The 20718-nt window shown below is 38.1% G+C and overlaps 2 protein-coding genes and 1 long non-coding RNA gene across 5 annotated transcripts; 2 read left to right on the plus strand and 1 right to left on the minus strand.

Moving 5' to 3' along the window:
- Nucleotides 1-2523: 2523 nt before the first annotated feature.
- LOC140778797 (uncharacterized) lies at nucleotides 2524-5648 on the minus strand. Of its 2 annotated transcripts, none has more exons than XR_012107246.1 (5): nucleotides 5333-5648; nucleotides 5000-5163; nucleotides 4667-4834; nucleotides 4496-4563; nucleotides 2524-4038 (listed from the first exon to the last, which is right to left on the minus strand). It is a non-coding gene; the product is annotated as an uncharacterized lncRNA (long non-coding RNA). The 2 variants fall into 2 exon arrangements; XR_012107245.1 differs by having other exon boundaries at nucleotides 2529-2866.
- Nucleotides 5649-5837: 189 nt separating this feature from the next.
- LOC140778875 (uncharacterized) lies at nucleotides 5838-11035 on the plus strand. The gene is made up of 4 exons (XM_073123769.1): nucleotides 5838-6267; nucleotides 7540-9485; nucleotides 10325-10537; nucleotides 10622-11035. The coding sequence occupies exons 1-3, from the start codon at nucleotides 5944-5946 to the stop codon at nucleotides 10530-10532; spliced, it is 2478 nt and encodes an 825-aa protein (XP_072979870.1). The 5' UTR covers nucleotides 5838-5943; the 3' UTR covers nucleotides 10533-10537; nucleotides 10622-11035.
- A 2777-nt stretch (nucleotides 11036-13812) lies between these two features.
- On the plus strand, nucleotides 13813-19958 carry LOC140778727 (putative lipase ROG1). 2 transcript variants are annotated; one of them, XM_073123572.1, is made up of 10 exons: nucleotides 13813-14427; nucleotides 14530-14597; nucleotides 15828-15898; nucleotides 16073-16315; nucleotides 17326-17489; nucleotides 17576-17631; nucleotides 17782-17834; nucleotides 17941-18061; nucleotides 18741-18838; nucleotides 18920-19717. In XM_073123572.1, exons 1-10 carry the CDS (start codon nucleotides 14123-14125, stop codon nucleotides 18953-18955), a joined length of 1215 nt encoding a protein of 404 aa, XP_072979673.1. In that variant the 5' UTR covers nucleotides 13813-14122; the 3' UTR covers nucleotides 18956-19717. The 2 variants fall into 2 exon arrangements, with proteins under 2 accessions (XP_072979673.1, XP_072979672.1); XM_073123571.1 differs by lacking the exon at nucleotides 18920-19717 and adding an exon at nucleotides 19724-19958 and having other exon boundaries at nucleotides 13814-14427.
- The last annotated feature ends 760 nt before the right edge of the window (nucleotides 19959-20718 follow it).

Raw genomic sequence — 20718 nt, forward strand, 5'->3', positions numbered from 1 at the left:
TCTTGGCTATGAATTATAACTGTTTCCTGGTAGATAGAGCTTGGACTTAGAATCTTTAGATATATATTTTATAATTCTCTTTTAGTATTTTCGTAAGATTTGATCTCTAACTAAATAGTTTATTGGGATCTTGTTGAAACCAGAGGCCTGTAGTAGAGAGAGAGAGATCCCCATCGAGTTATATTAATCAAATCTATAATCGTCTAATTGGATCAGGTCAATATCCACGATCAAAGTAATTAAATGTGAGTCAAGTTTCTCCAACTTGAATTCAATAAGATCGACTCGAACAATTCTAGGAAAGGAATCAGATGCTTGTAATCCGATCCAGTTTGACTCCTTCCAGTGAAGATATCAGAGATCTTGTGTCTGTTACTCAGGTTATAAAGATCATATGCGAATCAAACTTAAGTCCATGTTTACTATAAAGAATTATCTTTAGTTACATCCATAGTTTTTAAACGTAGAGAGATGATGACACCCACTGTGTGGAAGCACGCTATTGAAAGCGAACACTGGAAGTCCAGAATCACATTCAAAGAATGCAGGACTATATTTGCGTGTGGATCCGGTCAGCTAATTGATTGCAGCATATGAAGACAGAGAAAAAATTACTACCCTTTTATTGTCAACGATGGCATTCCTTTCCAGGCTACAGAGTCAAATATCGCGGATCTTTTTTTTTTTCTTCTGATGGAGAAATTAGTATCGTTTACTGAGAGAGAGAAAGAGAGAGAGCTAAGTTAGATATATGCATTGGAAAGAGTTAATCTTGCTCAAGATTTCAAAAGGAGCAGTGAAAAAGAGACAAGTCTTTGGGTTTGTTTTGTTGAGACACAGACCACCCCTTCCCCAGTCCCCACCCTTACCAACAAAGACAAAAATAGCAGGAGTCATTAAGTAGAGGTTGGTGAAGTCACCAAACGAAGTCTTGAGTGCAATAAGTATTAATCATATACTGTTGGCTTGATGCCATGATCTGGCTCCATGGAAGCAGGGGATGGAGACGTAAACCTAAGAGTCTTGACGTGCTCATTGAAACCTCTCCTTCTCTACAATACATGTTTACATTTAAGAGCCTTAACGTGTTCATTGAAACCTGTCCTTTTCTCCACTATATATATATATATATGAAAATTATAATTTATCTTTATAAGGTTCGGTAACTTTTTGTGGTTTACACTAAATTATAACTAATATTCGTCATTTTATAATTTACTTGTAAACTATCAATAAAGAGTTAAACTATAATTTGCTTATATATATATATAGTGAATTCCACTTTGCCTGCATCTGAGTTGGCGTGTATATTAGTAGGATTTGAAGGAGAAATAGGTTGGGTTTTATAGCTGTCTGCTTCATAAATGCACGTCCATTTGGGCCAACATCAGATGATGAACAAGTCATTGAAGTCTAGTGAGTGATCGAGTCTAGTTGGGTCCGGCTTGATTTAGTCCTGACTCGGAACAGATGCAATTGGGCTCAGGTCATGCCGGTGCAAGGCTTACAAAAAGAGAGGCTTAGCCCAACAACTGGCTCGATCTTCTCCTATCTTTTCCGTATCAGTATACCACCACCTATGTTTGAGCCTTTATTGCAAAGATCATTCATTCTTCAGTATATGTTCACAATTCGTTTGCAGGTCGAACTCGAATCGGTTATAGCTCAGTTCGAACTCAACTTGGTTATTAAACATGCTGAGCTCAAGCTCAGGTTGCCCAAAGTAATTTAAACAGTACATGATGATTATATATTCACGAGTAAATTGGATGGTATTCTTATTGCAATCAGTAGATTAAAAAATGGAGAGAATGAAATGCAACCAAGAGACTATGTCAGGTAAAACATGGGCAGCTCTGAAGTGCGCACAAAATTTTAACTCTTATATACTAAAGATGAAAATAAAAGGAAATAGTGAAACATAACTTCCGAAAAGGATAATAAAACTGTATAGGGTAGAAAATTGTAACCATTTTTGGCTAAGAATTTAGTAAAGGTGCTCCTTTCCATGCAACTTGTCATGTAATGTACTAACAAATCGTTAAGGCATTGTTTGGTTTGAGAGTAAGTTTCGATTTCGATTAGTTAGTCTTATTTTTTAATCTTAATTTTTTAAAGAGTAAATTTAATTAGATATAAAAAATAAAAAAAAATATTTAATTACTAAACTAGTTCAGGAATGGTTTCTAAACTTAAAGCAAATAAGACCTAAGATCTCAAAAGGTAAGTAAACTAACTGATCTAACTGGTTATCCACCGAAGTGAGAGACCGGTCACCGGTGATGTTGCGAATTGTCAGAGAGTGAGAGTGTGAATAAACTACTGTGGCAATGGATGCTTGGCCTAGAAATGGTCTAAAGGAAGATATAGAAAATGAGAAGGATCAAAAGTAACTGAGGTTTCATAATTTGACGTAGAAAAGAGAAGAATCTAACTCTGTCCATATAACTTGCTGTCAATCTTTTAGATGGTTAGAATGAACGCTTACAAATTTAACAACATTGTTGACTAAGTTTATTACCTGAGTATGAAATGGACATGGAACAAATGATGCCGACTAATCAGACTAGAGTGGCATATGACATTTATTGAAAATTGCATTATTGGTACTGATCTAGACATTTTAGATCACATTGATATTAAATTACATTACTTTGATATTGTTTTCATGTACTCATGATTAAGCGATCCAAATAAATTTTTGACAGAAAGAAAAACATACTCAATCACCTTCAGGACCAGCATCTTAAACCAGAACATTAACTTCACTAGATTTGGCAGTAGTTATAGAAGCCGCCAACAAATCTGTGCTCTGGTAAAGTTGACAGCTTGATGTGTTGTGTATTGATATTGTTGGTGCTGAACCCTGAGATGGTAAGGAAATAAAGTAGCTAAAGTTGACAAGATATTGATATATTCAATTTAAACACCAATGATCAATTCATCTTAAAAATTCAGTATATTTAAAGCAATTCCCAGAAAACTGTAGTTCAAGAGCCAACTCCACTGAAATCAGCCAGATCAACAATTATATTGGTGAATTTCATGAGCTGCAAATGCCTTTGGATGCCATTGAGCTCTAGAACTGATAGATTTATTCGTCGAAATCATATAAGGCCATATAATTCCAGTGCAATTACTTAGGACTGCAAGATATACCTCGCATTGCACCTCAATACTGCTGCAATTAACAATCTCACAAGCAGCAACAACACCCTACACCAAAATAGACTGCTATAACAGTATATTCCCCCATTGAGTACATTTAGGTAAGTAATTTGACATATATGTAATCCTTCAATGCACATCATAAGTTTCACTTGAATTTTATCAGGCCTTGTGTTGTTCTCAATTTGTGTACTAAGAATAAAATGCCATCTAACCCATCTTCCTAAAGTTACATACAAAAATATCACAATACATCATCCTATATGACACATCTGCAATAGGTAACAGATGACACAAAAACAAAGAACAGAAACAACAGAACTGGTATTGTGAGAGCAGCTGAAAAATAAATCCTTTCTGTACTTCTTCCTTCTCAAATTCAAGCATACCTAAACTGGAGATTCAGATGGGTTGGAAGTATGCGGAACTTCATTCCTTAGCAATACTGTACTAATGAATTAAGAAGTTCTTCTTACCTGTTTTATATAATGTTGCAATTTACCAACTTGGGAATACATTTGGCAGATGGGTGGTGAAGAAAACAGATTGATAACAAGATCCTACTTAATAATGATGTGATTCTAATTATGCGTCTTGGTGCAAGGATTGTGTACTGCAAGTTAAGGATAATTTCTGCTTTGTGGTTTCAAACGGTCATTCTATTTCTATGAATCCTTTTTTTTTCATGTGCCAATAATTAAAATTAAAGTTTCTACATGGTTCTTTCTTTTCTCAAAACATGAGTAACCAACTGCATATCACATACCGTCTGCATTAAATGCATTAAATTGGGGATTCTATTTCGGGTGACTTTTAAAGCTTTAGCCCACTCTACAAGGTCAGGATCCTTAATTCTGTACTCTGCAAGCCCTGTATTCCAATTTAGTTATATCAACATTATGCATCAATTATAGTACTGCACAGGATGCTAAAAAAACGTTAAGAAATTATTCATTATCCAGACCATTTGCATAAAAACAAAAGATAGTTACTGAATATTCAAAGCAATAAATGTTACAGCAGAGTAAATAATAGTGAAATGGAAAGACAAAACATCTAAAAACAGGAGAAACGTCATTAGAGAAGGTATTATATTCACTAATCATGCTAAGCATATTGGCAAGCGCAATAATCAATTGATATGATTATCTATAGAGATTCTTAAGTATACAATGTAGGTGAAGGACATAACATGTTATTAGAGAAAGTTCACAGGATTGCTTCACAGATGAGTTAATCACTGCCACCGAAATTTACTTTACTCTATAGGATTTGTACATATTAGAGAACGAACAGGACAAGAGCAGAGCTGAGAATGCTTAAACACCTTATTGTTGTAGTCTTATAGAATCCAGCCATCTGCCAACTTTCATCCACATGTGCTGTTGGAAGAGGCTTCAAGAAAGATTCAAAGAGAGAAATGATAGATCAAGTCAAAATAGTTCTCTCCAAAGAGAAGCAAATCAAGAATAGCAACTTTAAAGCTATCAACACTCACCGCAATCCTTTCCGGAGTAAGCAATCCATGTCAAAGCTGTCAAGCTATCTGCGGCCATCTTCAGATGGTTAATATAATCTGATGTTGCATCTTTAGTCAAAGCATTTGCTTTTAATGTTACTTCATTCAGTGGTTAAAGAACTCTGCCAAATCTTCAAGGCTGGGTTTCTGCAGCAGAGATCATATATTATCACTTAGACATCAAATTAAGAATTGGAATGGTGAGTCGGAGCAATTAAGATACAAATTAAAATATGAATATACAATGAACAGATCGTCCTGTGTAGAAATTAATGAGATGAAGAAGGGAGCATAAATTGAAGTTCCATCTACCTTCTGTAGTTTCTTAACTTTGATCGAATCATGTGCAAAATGAAGCACAACTATAAATCCAGAGCTCATCGGCTTTGGTAAAGTAAAATGCGCAGTCATAAGTTGGAACTCAATTTCATGTATACTTTATAGCTTTCTCGATCAGTAGATCGCACCATCACAATCTGCGAATAAAAAAATAAAATTGGGTTGCATAAATACATGACCTATGATTCAACTCGAATACTCAAAAGCATCACATGAGTTGTATATTTGTGATACCAACAATCCGAATTATATCAGGTAGGCAATTATAGTTTTCGTAGACCCAAAAATGAAACAGAAGTAAGTAACCTGGGTGTGTCTGGCCTTGATTAGGAGGAGATCCCTCTGCACCAAAAAGGCCTCCTCCAGTATCTTGCTTGCCTCCGAAACCTTCCCTCCGATGTTCGCGGCAGCCGCCGAAACCCGACGGAGGGAACTCTCCACCAACTGTTCGAATGCCGAGATAGCCGGGTCCACCGGCGACGCATCGAGAAACTCTCGTGAAGAAACCGACGGCCGAGATCGCGCAGAGAGCGACTGCACCGCGGATTGGAGGGTTCCAATCTCTCCACTAGATCTCTAATGTTTGGTAAGTAGCGAAAGCACCTCAGAAGGCGAGAAACGAATCCAGTGTTATGACTTAGGAGTGCCGTTGTAGCTTACACGTGGGTATTTAACGGAACGGGTCCCGGAATAAACCTACGATAAGTAATGTTATTCACACCCATTGCTTGCACATCTCCGGTTTGGTAACACGATAAGGCCCACTTATCTGTGAATAAGGGCTCTTAATCTGACTCGGGGGCCGTATAGCTGTACGAATTGGTTAACCACATCTCGAGTCGCAACGAGAGACGAGATAATACCGAACCAGAGAGGGAGAAACCCCGATACCTTCTCCATTCCCCCAACTAGTACTAATGGCGTTCGAGATCCCCACCGCTCTCATCCACCAACTCCAGATCTCACTCCGGGAAGAAGCCGGAATCGGCTTCTACGACCCCGACGACTCCTCTCTACCTCCTCCGCCCTCTGTCGAGGACGCCGTCGCGGCGCTCGACCCCGACCTCCCGTCCTCCCTCCGATGTGCGCGATGCCAGGGTGGCCTCCTCCGAGGCCTCAGCTCTCCCCTGTGCATCTACTGCGGCGAGAGGCGGAGCGGAGAGGGCGTCTCCGATACGATCTCCTTCCGCTGCACCACGGCGTGCCGGTTGTTGCTCGATTCCCTCGGACTGGATGGATCTGTGAGTTTGCTTCTCTGATCTTGTGATTATTTTGCAGTTCGCGCTTCGACGATTTGTTTCTCAAATTATGGAGGGCGTTAATTTGTTAAACGAAGTCCTGCGAGTTGATTTCGGTGTTAATGCAAGTGGAATTTTAATTTCCGGAAGCATACGGTTCTGTTAAACAATTGATATAGGGGAAATTTAATTCGTGGAAAACAATAATTTGAGCCCAAGGTGGTCTTAAAGTGATGGACGCGGAAATGGAAATTGGGTCATGGTATGGATTTTTATAGTTTGGCACTGATCCACAGTAGCTTTGCCTTGAGAACTTCCTCTCTGGCTCAAGTTCCATTCGAACCTTAAGTTGAGTGGTGCTACCGTGAGCACAACAAAATCTTGACATGCATAATTTGATTGTTAACTGCTTGGATATGTTATCTCAACGCCAGAAAGGGAGATTCTATCTCCATTGTGAGAGTCTGCAATTTAGTTCTTATATTTAAACTGCTAGGTTTTGTATGACTTTGTTTCCCCTGTTAATTTCAAATAATAGAATAAGTTAATATAGTTGTAGAAGTAAAATTCAGTGCCTGAGTTATCGGTTGTTGATCTTTTGGAATTATGGTTTGAAGTTTCACCTGAATCTGCAAACTGAGATTGAAAATTTCCAACTGGGATGGTGCTTACGCAAAACTCGGGTCCTTTAACTCCAACATCTTGATCTTTATTAGGACAATGCTGATGCAATGAACACTTCAGCTTAACTTGGTTGAAATTAATAAGACTAACTCCCAATTGCCTAAAAAGAGTCAGATAATTATTCCATTGTACAGAAAATATTATTAGAATTTAGAAGATCCATATAAAGAAGTTAAATGGAAGGTTCAAAAACTATAACAGTCCAATTTGGAATAAGAGCGAATTGAATATTTTTTGAGATTCTCATATTGAAAAGCATTTCTTACCAATTCTTTTACTATTGAAAGTTGATCAGGTTAATTTTCTCACCTTGAGTTTACTATGCATTACTCTAGTTCGCTACTAGCTATCTGAAATATCTATGTTGTTGCAAGGTTGTGATTTTCTTCATCTTATTGAGCTATTTGAATTATTTAAAGAAGTTTTAATGTGTCTTTATCTGTTTGCTTCTTTTAGTGGATCTACTATGTTAGTATCAGATATCTTTCACCTCATTTATTGTCAAGGAATAGATTTGTTTGTGATAGCACACTGTTGGTAGTTTCTGTACTAAGTAGTTCTTTTCACGAACATAGGTGTATTCTTATGTAGGAACCTATTATGCTGGACACTGAGTCAATGGATTCAATTAAAGGCCGAGATACGCAAAAGAGTGAGTTGGTTTTGTCTGATCTTTTGGACTTGGAACTTAGATGGCGTTCAAAGAGAGAGGGAGATACTCAAAGCTCTGCAAACAAGGAATCTACTTCTAGTGAATATGCTCTTAACTTGTCAGCGGTTGATCTGGATTCTTTTTTTACTGAAACAAAGAAAGATCTAGCTCCTGATGCTTCTGCTTCTGGTAGTGGCCAGTATATACAGGAGCGACACATCAGTAGGAAAAATCATACATTTTCTGGCCCAGATGATTTTGATTTATCTGAAAACTTTCAATCTTCAGGCAGCAAAGATAATTCTTTGAATACTAAAAACAGTGAATCTAGTCATTCATTCACTGATTGGGACGCCGAATTTCAATCTGCTAGTTCTGAATCTTTTGCAGCAGACTCCAAATCAGTTGACTTATTTCGGAGTCATTCAGTTACCAAGTCTTTAAGTGACCCAAATGTTGCACCAACTTTTGACAAGACAATACATACTCAACTTGAAAAGAATAGCACAGGTTTAGGCATAGAACTTCCAGATGTTGTGGCTCACCCTTTGACAAATAACAAATTTGTCCAAGGTGATCTTTGGCCTAGAAAGAACACGGAATTAGACAAAGATCTTGATGTTGGAACTGGAAGTACTGATGAAACCAACAGCAGTGAACTGAAAGTCTCTTCAGGTGACAACTGGGTTCAGGGTGATCTACTATTTACAAACAGCAGAAGAAGATCTGAGAATACTGGAAATGGCCATGACACGTTACAGTCCTTTGATGCTCACCAAGATTTTAGCAGATCAGGTGAACCACAGGGAGGTCTACCAAATTTGGAGAAACAAACTGCAACCACACCACAAGGACATTCTTCTGAAACAAAATCTATGGACCCATGGCCTACAAGCAGCACAAATATAGTCGATAATGCCGAAGACACAAATTATGATGAGTCATTTGATGATTGGCAAGATTTTGCCACTTCTGGTCAAACACAGGGAAGTTTATCAAATATACCAGAAGAAATTAAGGGCATGCCATTTGAATCCCCCGCAGAAACTAAATCTATGGACCAATTGCCTACAAGAAACACCTGGGAACTTGTGGAAGCTGTAAATGAAGATGAAGACTCTTTTGATGATTGGCAAGATTTTGCCAGTTCTGGTCCATTACGGGAGACTTTGCCAAATATAAGGGAAGAAACTAGGGGCATATTGGAACATCCCCCAGAAATAAAATCTACGGAACAGCCGCCTGCAAGCAATATTAGGGAGTTTACTGAATCTATTAGTGAAAATCATGACTTTTTTGATGATTATCAAAATTTTGCTAGTTTTGATCAAGCACAGGAAACTTTATCAAATATTGGGGAACAAACTCAGGGCATGTCACTTGAACATACCTCAGAAATTAAATCTGCAAACTTGTGGCCCACAAGCAGTATTAAGGAATTTACTGAATCTATAACTGAAAAAAATAATTTTGTTGATGATTGGCAAGATTTGGCCAGTTCTGGTCAAGCTCAGGGATGTTTATCAAATCAAGGGGAAGAAGTTGCAGGCACGTCATTTGAACATCCCCCAGAAAGTAAATCTATAGATATGTGGCCTACAAGCAGCATTAAGGGATTGGGTGAATCTGTAGATGAAAATAATGACTCTTTTGGTGATTGGCATGATTTCACCAGTTCTGGTCAAGCACAGGAAAGCTTATCAAAACCATGGGGACAAGTTGGGGCTTCATTTTTTGAGTATTCGTCAGGATCAAAGCAGAATGAGCTACAAGGTTCGGAATTTGGCAGCTTTATGCATTTCGATTCCTTTTCGAAAGCACCAGATGAAAAGAAAGATTCTAATGAAGCAAACGGTATGCTATTTGAGGCACTGACTTTTGACAGGTATGTGTGAAATGGTAATGGTAGAGTTTTTTTGCTTATTTATAGGCTATAGGAACTATTAATTTCAATTTACTGAGTTTGTGGTAATTAGAACCTGCTGTTCTTTTCCTTAGATATCATCTAACTCAAAATTCCACCCTTTTTTTCTGAAAAAAGGACAAATTGAAGTCTTGCATTCACATTCACAGTAAGTGAATATATGCCATGAGACTCAAGGCACAAGCTGCAAGCTTGTGAGAACTGAGAAGTATATGAATGATATTTAATCTTAAACACTGAAGAGGGTAATGTGATATATACTACATCGGCAATTGTGGGAATTATAAATTGAATTGCTAAGTACGCATTAGACACTTAATGTTCAATCATCAAAACTTATATTACGATATTTAAATATGGCATGTGATTCTGCAATAAATAGACTTAGGCATGAAGAGAAAATTTGTCTCCTTTTAACTTGGCCATTCATTTCATGTAAACATCCTAGATTTCATAAATCTCACCAGATAAGGGGCAACTATAGAGCTTTGTTTTGGAACATGATGCTTCCATTTTCACTGCTATTATAACTAACATCTATAATGGACTGTACCTCAAATGCGAGTTGCTTTAGAATTTTAGAATGAGTATATTATCTCTAATTCTCTAAGTTGTCAAATTGAATCATGGAATCTGTATAAAAATATGGTGATGGACTTGTTCCTTACTGAATCTGTCTGATTTTAATCCATTCTTATCTTTATTTTGGGCATCGATTGCTTTTTGCATTTGAAATTTCAATTCCCATTCCTAAGATAGAAGTACAATTCTCATTAAATATTATTTTGATATTTATACAGGACGAATGATACAAATCAGATGATTGTTGCTGATCCATTTTCTGCATTTGGAGGGTCCATGGATGCTGATCATGTTTCCACCGCAAAACCAGAGCCTCCCAATGTGAACTTAGAGGCCCTGTTATCTCAAATGCATGATCTTTCATTCATGCTCAAGGATGAGCTCTCAATCCCTGATAAGCCTGGGAGTTTCAAGTCAAATTCCTGAACCTGGTATACAAACGACGCCTTTCTGTTGCTAAGTTTCTCTTACTATATCTTTGTTTAAAAACTGAATCGTTGCATTCCTTTTCATAGCTGAAATATGTGTTGGTTGATATTCCCGCATATGATCAGCGGAGAGTAGGCATGATTCATGTCGATACCTCAGTCGGTGAGATCAACCTGACTCTTGGTTGCCTTCAGATTATCATAAACTTTTTGATGATTGGAAGGGTTTGAGCTCCACAGTTTCAGGCAACACTTTAGTGAGGTCATATTTATTCCCAGGATCCAAATCAAGTACCAGATCATGTTCTTTTTAGCAACAAGGTATTGTTCATTATACCGGGGCATTCGGGGACAGCGCCATCATCCTTGTCCTCTGGGAATGCAAAAATGAGGCCATGAACGCGAGATGTTCTCAATATTCTCGAGTCCTTGAGAGTTTGTTTTTCGGAGTGATTCTTCAAATTACTTATATAACATGAATTTCAACGTGGCCATTTTATTCATGTATTGTCTTTGCAATCTATTATCATATAGTTATTAGGAGCATAATTTGAAAGTTTCACTCAAAGGCGAAACAGTAATGGCAAAAACTTAATAAAAGGTAAAGCTGAAACTTATTTGTTAAGGTCAAAATTATTTGGATTCTTTTCACATTTTATTTTCGAGCAGCTAAAAGTATTCTACTTTGTCCTAAATGTTTTTTCTTATAAGGATCAAAATCGAAGCTAAAACTGAAATCTTCAACCATGATTTTGGAGGTTATATGTTGCTACATTTGCAAGTATATGTATATATAGTTCACTTTCTATCGACTTCTCTGGAATCTGAATAGTCCTGTGGCAGCATCTTAATTCTGACGGTCTTCCCGTGAGCACAAAACTTTCCTATAAATGGCTCAGTTTCGTGTAACATGGGAATTAAATCAAGATTAAGGTTTGAGTGACTGGTTTTTCTATTTTTAATTTTCTATCTCATGATTTGGGGGGGTGGAAATGCAGCATAAATGGCCGACTATTAACGTCCTATCCTCCTCCCTGTCGCCACTCGCCAGTCATCAAGAAGCTGTGTGGAAAACGTCTGCCACAGCATAATTGGGAAGCCCACGGTTTCGTCCATTTCGGAATTTATTAAGGTGTCTAAATAGGAGGCACATGTCCCTACTCCCTGGGTACGGATGGCCTATCATTGGCCGGTCGCGGGTCACTGCTAAAGTAAAGATGTTTACTGTGTGAACACGTTTGCCTACTAGTAATAGTCATCTCCACGGGCTCTCTCTATTGCACGAGCTTTTTGTGCGTAGTGTGTGATGAGGAGGAAGCATTGGATCACATTATGGGTGCTCCTAGAGCTATAGCCTTTTGGAAGGCTGTAGGGGCACATTTGAGTATTGACTCCAGGCATCAGGAAAAGGCAAAGAGCCGACTGGGTTTGTGAAGGGCAGGGAGGGGCTACCGAAAGAGGCTGGAAACTTTATAACTTGCGTTATTGCTCTTGGGGCGTGGCATCTGTGGCTAGCTCGCAACAGCATATATATCCTGTGGGTGATGCGATGGAGGCTGTATAAGATGAAAGGTGATTGGATGCTTCTTTTTTTATATCTACATCAACGACTCTACTTTTGGCCGGTGCTACTAGCCCCAAGGCTTGCGGACTCGCTCCTAGTAGAGGCGGAAGCATTACGTCTGGTACTCTTCAAAGCCTAGGAGTTTTCACCTATCAAATTTTATGGCTGAAGTTGACTCTAAGAGCCTCACCAATATTTTGTGTCAACGAGCACTGACTTCTTAGTAATGGAGGGCGATGTATATTTAGGGGTGGCAATCCGTCGGGTCAAATTCGGGTCGGGTCAACATTATCTTAATACGAACACAATCCGATTAATAAACAGGTTGCATTTAGTAAACACGAACACGACCCGATTGATAAACGGGTAACACGACACGATCCGCCTAACCCGTTTAATAAACGGATCAATTTAACACGACACGCTAACACGACCCATCTAACCCGTATACTTAAACAGGCCGTGTTAATTCGACACGTTAATACGACCCGTCTAACCCGTTTAATACAAATTATATATAAAATTTAATATTTACTTATTTATTATATATAAATGGTGTATTACACAAATACAATTCTAATAATTCATACAATATTAAAATTAAACGGGTTAAACGGGTCACCCGACCCACCCGACCCGCCCGACCCGTTTACTTAAACGGGTTAAACGGGTCAAGCGGGTCAGAGGCATAAACCCGAACACGACCTAATTAATAATCGGGTTAGGCGGGTTGACCCGTTTTATGATCTAAACTCGACTAATCTAAACCCAAACCCGATTAACAGTCGGGTTATCGTGTCGGATTATCGGGTCGGGTCAAGTTTTGCCACCCCTATGTATCTTGATGTTGTACATCTTTTAAAACTTTTAAGAGCTGTACACGAGTTGGCAGCCCTAGGATGGGATCAAGGGTTTGGATTTGTCTGGTTTGTCTCTTCACAGACTGAGTTGGCTCAGTGTTTATATATGGCCTCTTTTAAGGTAATGAATGACTTTTTAAAACTCCAGAAAAAATCATCAAGAAGTTATTTTCTTTTCTTGACTTTTTATTTTCTTTGTATTCATATTCAAGCTTAGAGTCAATCCATTGTTGTGCTATTATTTCAAACTAAACACTATTGAGCATTAATTTAAACCACTGTATTATTTAGCCGTTTCTCTAACTCAATACATAGTCGTCGAGCCAAACTTAGAAAGTAAATTCTTTTCTGAGAACAAAATCATGAGTTGATCTTGAGCGGGTCCCAATCCACAGGAGCTTTTTTTTGTACATCCCTACTGCTGGGTGATATTATGATTCACGACTTAGACTTTCCACGGTGAATTCTAGTGTAAATTAGATGGTCTTGGAGTGTTAGAAGATACACAGAACAATGGGTGAAAAATAAAAGAAGGGACACACAATTCTTATGGCGTAAGAACATAAGAATCACAAGTCTAAAACTTTATTCTCATTAACTAGGAAGATATTGTCGACTAAAACTGCAGAAACATGTTACCACCAACTTGTCAAAAAATCAAATGAAATGAAATGTGGCGTTGATGGTGGCCCCATATTTTATGACCAATTTTTCACTAATTTGGGTCGTGTCACATGTGAATCACGTGATGCACGAGGGGCTTATATGAGAAAAAAGCCCATGTGATAAGTTCACACCACAGTGTGAGCATGTTCGCGCTTTAAAGTTGGACATTGTCAGCTACCAGACGACAAGGATAGCTCGAGTCCAGAAATAAAACCTTCAACAAATATTGCGAGTAAGATAAAGTTTTGTTAGAAAAACTATACGCGTGCGGACGTAGATTGGTTTAAGGCGATATCTCCCGCTACTTTTATTTAATTATTTTCCCGTCGCTCGTTTTAAGTGATTTTATTTAGCCGCCGCCCTCCGCCGTTTTCCCCCAATCTCCACTGCGACTATTAAAAACTTACCGAGTTGCGAAAGCTCAAGTGGATTGGATTGGATTGGAAGCCTAGGGTTTGAATCGGCTGACTCCTCCAAGCCTCTCGAGGTCGCTGACGAATGCTCGACGCCGGATCGATGTCCCGGGCCGCGAGCCTCGGGCCCGGGATCCCCCGCGGCCACCGCCGGATCCGGTGGGCGAGGGGGGCGGCTCGGGTAAAGCTAGGGTTCTATCCGGCGACATCGGGGCAGGTGACGAGGAGGTCGATGAGATGCTGCCTCAAGGCGGCGGGGGGGAAAGGGAATCAGGTGGAGATGGAGGCGGCGCGCGGCGGAGGGGTGGATATCTGGAGCACGGTGGCGGAAAAGGAGAACGGGAGCTTCCCAGAGCATCTCGTTATAATGGTCAATGGCTTGGTCGGAAGGTGAGTGCATCTCTTGTTGGAGGAGTGAACTTAGTTTTGCTTGCAATTAATTGGTTTATTGTGCAATCTTTTTCGTTTTGGTCAATTATGGTTAATTTGCAGTGCGGGGGACTGGAAATTTGCTGCGGAGCAGCTCGTGAAGAAACTGCCGGATGAAGTAATCGTGCATCGTGAGTTATGCTCTCATTACCAATAACTGCTTCTTCTTTTTTTTCCCATGTCATTGGAATGTTTATTTTAATTTTTCTAGTTTATAAAAGAAGCACGATTCAGTATCAGTACCTCTTCTACTTGAAGTGTGAATTGACAATTAGTCTGGATCCAAGGAAATATATGGATTAGAGAGAACTTGAAGACTAATTTTAAAGGCAGGCATTATAAGCTTATAGCATCAAGCACTAATATGTTCACATTGATGTTTGTGTAACTCATCTTACGTTCTATCAATGAGATTCCATGTCTGTGCTGTTTGCTTAAGAATTGGGAATGAATTTGATGGCCGGATTTACCGGAGAGATCTTACATTACATTGATGAATTCAAGCATTCAACCAAAACAATGTAAGGCATAACTCATAGCATAAAAGAAAGATGCCTAAAAGGTAGTCTTTTGTTCTGTGATGCAACTGCATGCATTTTATAGTTAATTAGAAATTTGAGTGCTGAATAATATTGGGGTACCTAAGTAACTTCATAAGATAACAGTTGCTTGAAGATGACTGCTGCTGATATGGGACCATAAGATACATAACAATAGATTACTAGTAAAATAGTGCAGTGCTAGCTGACTTGCCAACCCATATCGCTAGTTGCGCTGAGATGAGCTGGATCATTATCATATGGCATAAGAATGTGAAGATAAATATATTTCCAGTTCTTAGGTTAGGTAAATTGTTTCTTAGACCTAAGAGTGAGTCATCAAGTAGTGTCTATTCCAAGTGGTACTATGTTACTTTAATCAGATTTTGAATGCATCATATTATCATCTCTGAGAAGAGTAAATTCCATGGTTAGAAATTTGAATTGTATTTTGAAATTTTCATGCATCTTTGTTATATCTTTCTAGGACCACATTCTGTGTTTTTCACTGTCTTCTCTGAAATTTGTTTAGCCATGATATCATTTGATTCTGTTACGGAAAGATGTTAGAATTTAGGAGGCCCAAAGAAATGTAAAAAACATAAAGGAAAGATACTTCTTATGATTCTGCTCCAAGCTGCTGGAACAGGTGATATATACTTTTTGCTAATTAATTTGGAAGAAAGGTTAAATTGAAGCAGCAACTATTCTTGCATATTTATCACTTATGAGTCTGTTGTACAAGTTAATTGTGGTGCTAATATTTTTTTGTTTCATCTACTACTGAGTACTGAGAACCCTGATACAACCTTTTTCAAGCAGGCAGCGAATGTAATTCTTCTAGGCTGACATTTGATGGAGTTGACTTGATGGGTGAGAGACTAGCCAAGGAGGTAATCTTTTTCCTTCCACATGCTGATTATCTTACCCAATTCCCTGAAGGTCTCCATATTACCCATTTCATATTCATACGCCCTACTCTTACGACTCAGTGTGTTTATCCTTTTTGAAAGGAACTACACTTTCACGGTAAGAGTGTATGAATGATTTTAATAAAACTTTTACAGGTAAGATCAGTTGCTAAGCAGAGAAGAGGTGTACGGAGGATTTCATTTGTGGCCCACTCTTTGGGTGGCCTAGTAGCCAGATATGCTATAGGAAGGCTTTATGAACAAGTTAACACAATGAAGTCTCCTGCAGATAACAATTCAGATGAAGTCAATGGTCTTGAAGGTCGAATAGCTGGGTTGGAACCTATGAATTTTATTACATTTGCCTCACCTCATCTGGGTTCAAGAGGGCATAAACAGGTGAGGCTAATTACTTTACACTGACTGGTGTACCTTTCAATTGCATCCATTAATTAAAATTTTGATGTGTTTGGGCTGGGAGACTGGCATCATTCTAGATTTAGAGAGAAAGTTGAATGGTACAAGCATGTACTTAAGTTTGACTGTAAAGTGAACAATTTTAAGATTCTGTCAGCTGATTTCCTTAAAGTTGAAAATCAAATTATGTAATGAAAAGGGAAAATGGGACTAGAAATTTGAATAGAAATCTTCCAAATTGTTACAACTTTGTTAAACTAATTTTCTTTTCTTGGTCTCGTTTAGCATGTTTCTTTTCTAAAATAGTTGTGTGTATGCAAGTGCCATGAATCATATGTTACTGAAGGTTTGAAACCATGGTTAATGAAACTGAAACATTTGTAGCAATTCATTATTTATTGTTAACAACATCATTTGTCGATCGATCATTATGTATTAGAAAAGGTAGAGAAGTTCTTATTCTTTTCATACTCTGTGATGTCTGTGCTATTATCATTTTTCACCAATGCTGTGTAGAGAACTGAGTAAACTCAATTTCCAAATCAGGAATCATGATCATTGCTGTGAAAATAGGTAGACTGACTGCTTTTTTTGATATTTTGATCTATTTGGCCTTTGTGGCAGTTTCCATAGATTATTTGATCTTTGGATTCACCACTCAAAGCGTTCCGACACTCTTTTGCCCTGTGGATCACCATTCACCACTTTGCTGACTCAATTTTATTCCCTTATTCTGAGATAAAGTGGATGAAATGTTATCTTCATTGTTTAATTCTATGAAGACAAGAATTAGTAGTCCTGTTCTCTCTTTATTTCACATGGTCTCTTCCCTATGTTACTTGTAAGGAGTGCAGGTCTCTTTTGTTTCCACTTCATAATGTGTTTAGATGCTTCATGAAAAAAACAAGATATTTTGCAATACTTGCGGGTACTTGAATAATTGTGGTCTCATATTCAGATTCTTCTACCATGTGCCTATGTTATTCCACCAGCTTCCTATTCTTTGTGGTCTTCCTTTCCTGGAGCAAACGGCATTGGAAACTGCACATTTGATAGTTGGGAGGACTGGTAAACATCTCTTCCTCACAGATACTACTGATGGGAGGCCGCCACTTCTCCTCCGGATGGTTGATGACTGTGATGATATTAAATTCAGGTTTGTTTTCTTGAAAATTTTCTGCTTTTGGTGCTAATTATTTGTTCATGATTTTGAATGTTCAGTACTTTCTTTTCCTTATGCAGGTCGGCATTGCGCTCTTTCAAGCGCCGTGTTGCATATGCAAATGCAAATTTTGATCGTATCCTGTTGGAATAGCTTCTTTTTTCTTTTTTTCTTTTTCTGAAATGAGGCTGTAGACAGTGTTGGAATACCTTTCAGTGTCTATTTTCATGCATTTTGACTTTTTGATCATTAATATGGAATTATCTTCATTTAACTGGCTAAAAAGATATGGTAGGATGGAGAACATCGTCAATCCGGCGTCAACATGAGTTACCAAAAGTATGCATAAGTTCCTCTGATCTGTTTGGCAAGATGGAGTACTATTTGGGTTTCTGCACTTGCTTTCTCCTTCATAATTTGTCTTGCTTGTTTTCTTGTCTTCCAGCATCGCCTTCTTGTACAGGATGAGAAGTATCCACATATTGTTCATGTCGACAAAGGGAATAGAGGGAACAATCATAAAGAAGTAACTTCAGATGTCAAAGCTCAGCCCTATGACATGGAAGGTATGTCGATAACTTAGTCATCGTTTGTGTCTCCACGGCCATGATATGAATGATACCTTCGACAAAATGCATTATGTTAAATGTTTGTTGTCTATCCTTCTGTTGGTGGAATTTCATAGATTAGAACTTTAGATGGCGCAGACATGCATGATACCACATTCAGTCTTTCACATGTTTTCCTTCATGTGCTATTGTTTTTCAGAAAAGTTATAACTGGTCATCTATATCTTACAGATATCCGTAGAGAAGCCCTGTAGCCAAATTACGTGGTATCTTTATTAAATCTGCTGCTTAAATGGCAGAAACTTGTCAGGTTTGATAAAGTAGTAAACTTGTCTACAACCATATTGTGCATTAGCCATGAAATGGTCATGAATGATAAAAATAGTGATAGTAATAACAGTCCCTCCCAAATCAAGAGGTATCATTCTAGATGTGTACTTCTATTGATCAGTTGGCAAAATATTGTTGAGCTCTTTTTTTAATGATCTGCAAGTCTGCTACTATTTAACTAACAGTGTTACAACAGGAAATCCTCCGCATTTTACCTTTAAACCTTGTGATAACTCATAACTTTGGAGTGAATTCAAATGCTATGATTGTAATATTTTCAATGAAATTGCAAACACTGTGTCTCTTATGCTCTATTTCAGCGTTAACAGATTATATTTACATGCAGAAGAGATGATTAGAGGCCTTACACAAGTGTCTTGGGAACGTGTGGATGTTAGCTTCCAGAAAAGTAAGCAAAGATATGTCGCTCATAACACCATCCAGGTATTCTATATTAGATGCACCGTATGGGTTGTATATCCTTGTTCAGGATCTTACTAGCTTCTGTATCCTATTGATCTACAGATGTGTGGCTTCTTTCATCTGCCATTTAGTGCTTGAGCCCTTGTATAACCAATTTGTGGTTATGTATGTATACAATGGTCTTGAATTTTCTGATGGACTACTTGTCAGAAACTAAAATTATTTAGTACGAGCTATGTTTTGATCCATAATTATGCTTGATGCTAATTCTGGTAGATTCTATCGTTAGTGAGTAATTTTAATGAAATCCTCATTGAGTAACTTACTGGAACTACAACAGATGGAGGCATGAAAGTGTCATGGAACTATTGAATTGTATTAATAGGACATTTGTGATAACATAGGTTATTTGTCATAACTCTCAAGGAATCCGTGTTTACAAGATAGTGACATGTTGGAAAAACTTACAATTTGTTCCCACAAGAAAATAATCGCGTTTGGCAAGATACAAGCTTGACACTAAAGAACTTGATACAAGGACCTCTCTGGGGCATGACCTATTCTTCTTTATCCATAAAACTGATCCTCTTAAGGTTGTGCTTCACAGCAAATATGGAAGTTAAAACCTGCCGTTAACTTTTTTGCATTCGCGTAATTATCTGTCCTAGTTTTATGGGACCTGTAAACATTAATAGGTGGGTGAGGTTCTAACTTCTCCCAGAGTTGCACCTTTTCTTTGTGGAGAGGCACCAACATTTGTCATTTGATAGTATGTCTACCTTGATACCCTCATGTTTGCTACATTCTGTATTGGGCACATTTACTTAGAATGTTTTCTTCACATTTTGAACACCAATTACATGTTTTGTTAAATGCTACTACGATTTACTCTGGCTTACTTTCCAGGTGAAGAGCTACTGGTTGAATTCAGATGGTGCAGATGTGATCTTCCATATGATAGATAATTTTCTCGTCTAATCCTGTATAAATTCTGTAAACCTCATCGGTAGGGTAGAGTATTGAATTCTATTGTTTTGGCCAATTAATGAGTGTACATCGATGTTGTAATCCTCAATTTTGTGTATAACTCAATGTTGTCTATATTATATAGGCTAATAAAAGATTCTAATTATTTCTGCAAGCTCTGATGATGAACTTGCATACTTCATGCATGAATTTCCAAAAAGCAACAATGTATGGACTACTGATCTGTTTGTTAAATCAATATCCTATGCTAATTTTAGATCAACATTCTTTAGGCCAGGGTTCGTGATTTTGTAAGTATCTTTTACAGTTATCATCAATCTTTAATCCAAAGGGTTGGCCACTTCAACTGCTATCTGTTCCTTGCTTGTGTGATGATTTTATTTTCCGTTTTCGGGAAATTTAGATTATAACATGTAACTTTTTCTGAAAATAAATTATTGCTCTCTCTGAATATTACTATATCCATATTCAATCCAATCCATCTTCACATCTTTTGTGAGCTTATGGGGATGTGGAAACTTATCAGTAGCTTTGGCTGTCGCCTGGAACCAATTCGATATATTATACTCCAAACTTAATGCCAATATTTCATGTCAAAAGATATATATATATAACCATGAAGAAAGATGGTATGAGAAAGATAACCCCACCATTCCCATATAAGCTTATATCTTTCTACTCTCCCTTTAGCATTGTCTCAGCCAAACTTGGTCCAACCCTTAATTTGCAATGGCTCTGAGGCCCTCACGCCTAGACGCAAGGGTGATTGGTGGCCACGAGTCACTTCGAGCAACAACCGGAACAAACGGGAGATCCACATGGATTCCCTTGGACTGTTTAAGAGGGGGGAGGGATATGTAACCTGGTACTCTTCCTAGCAAAGAGGGTCCTTGTCAAAAGTACCAAAGGGGAAG

The sequence above is a fragment of the Typha angustifolia genome, chromosome 15 (assembly GCF_048772165.1).
Source record: "Typha angustifolia cultivar Huaian chromosome 15, ASM4877216v1, whole genome shotgun sequence".
Taxonomy (NCBI): domain Eukaryota; kingdom Viridiplantae; phylum Streptophyta; class Magnoliopsida; order Poales; family Typhaceae; genus Typha; species Typha angustifolia.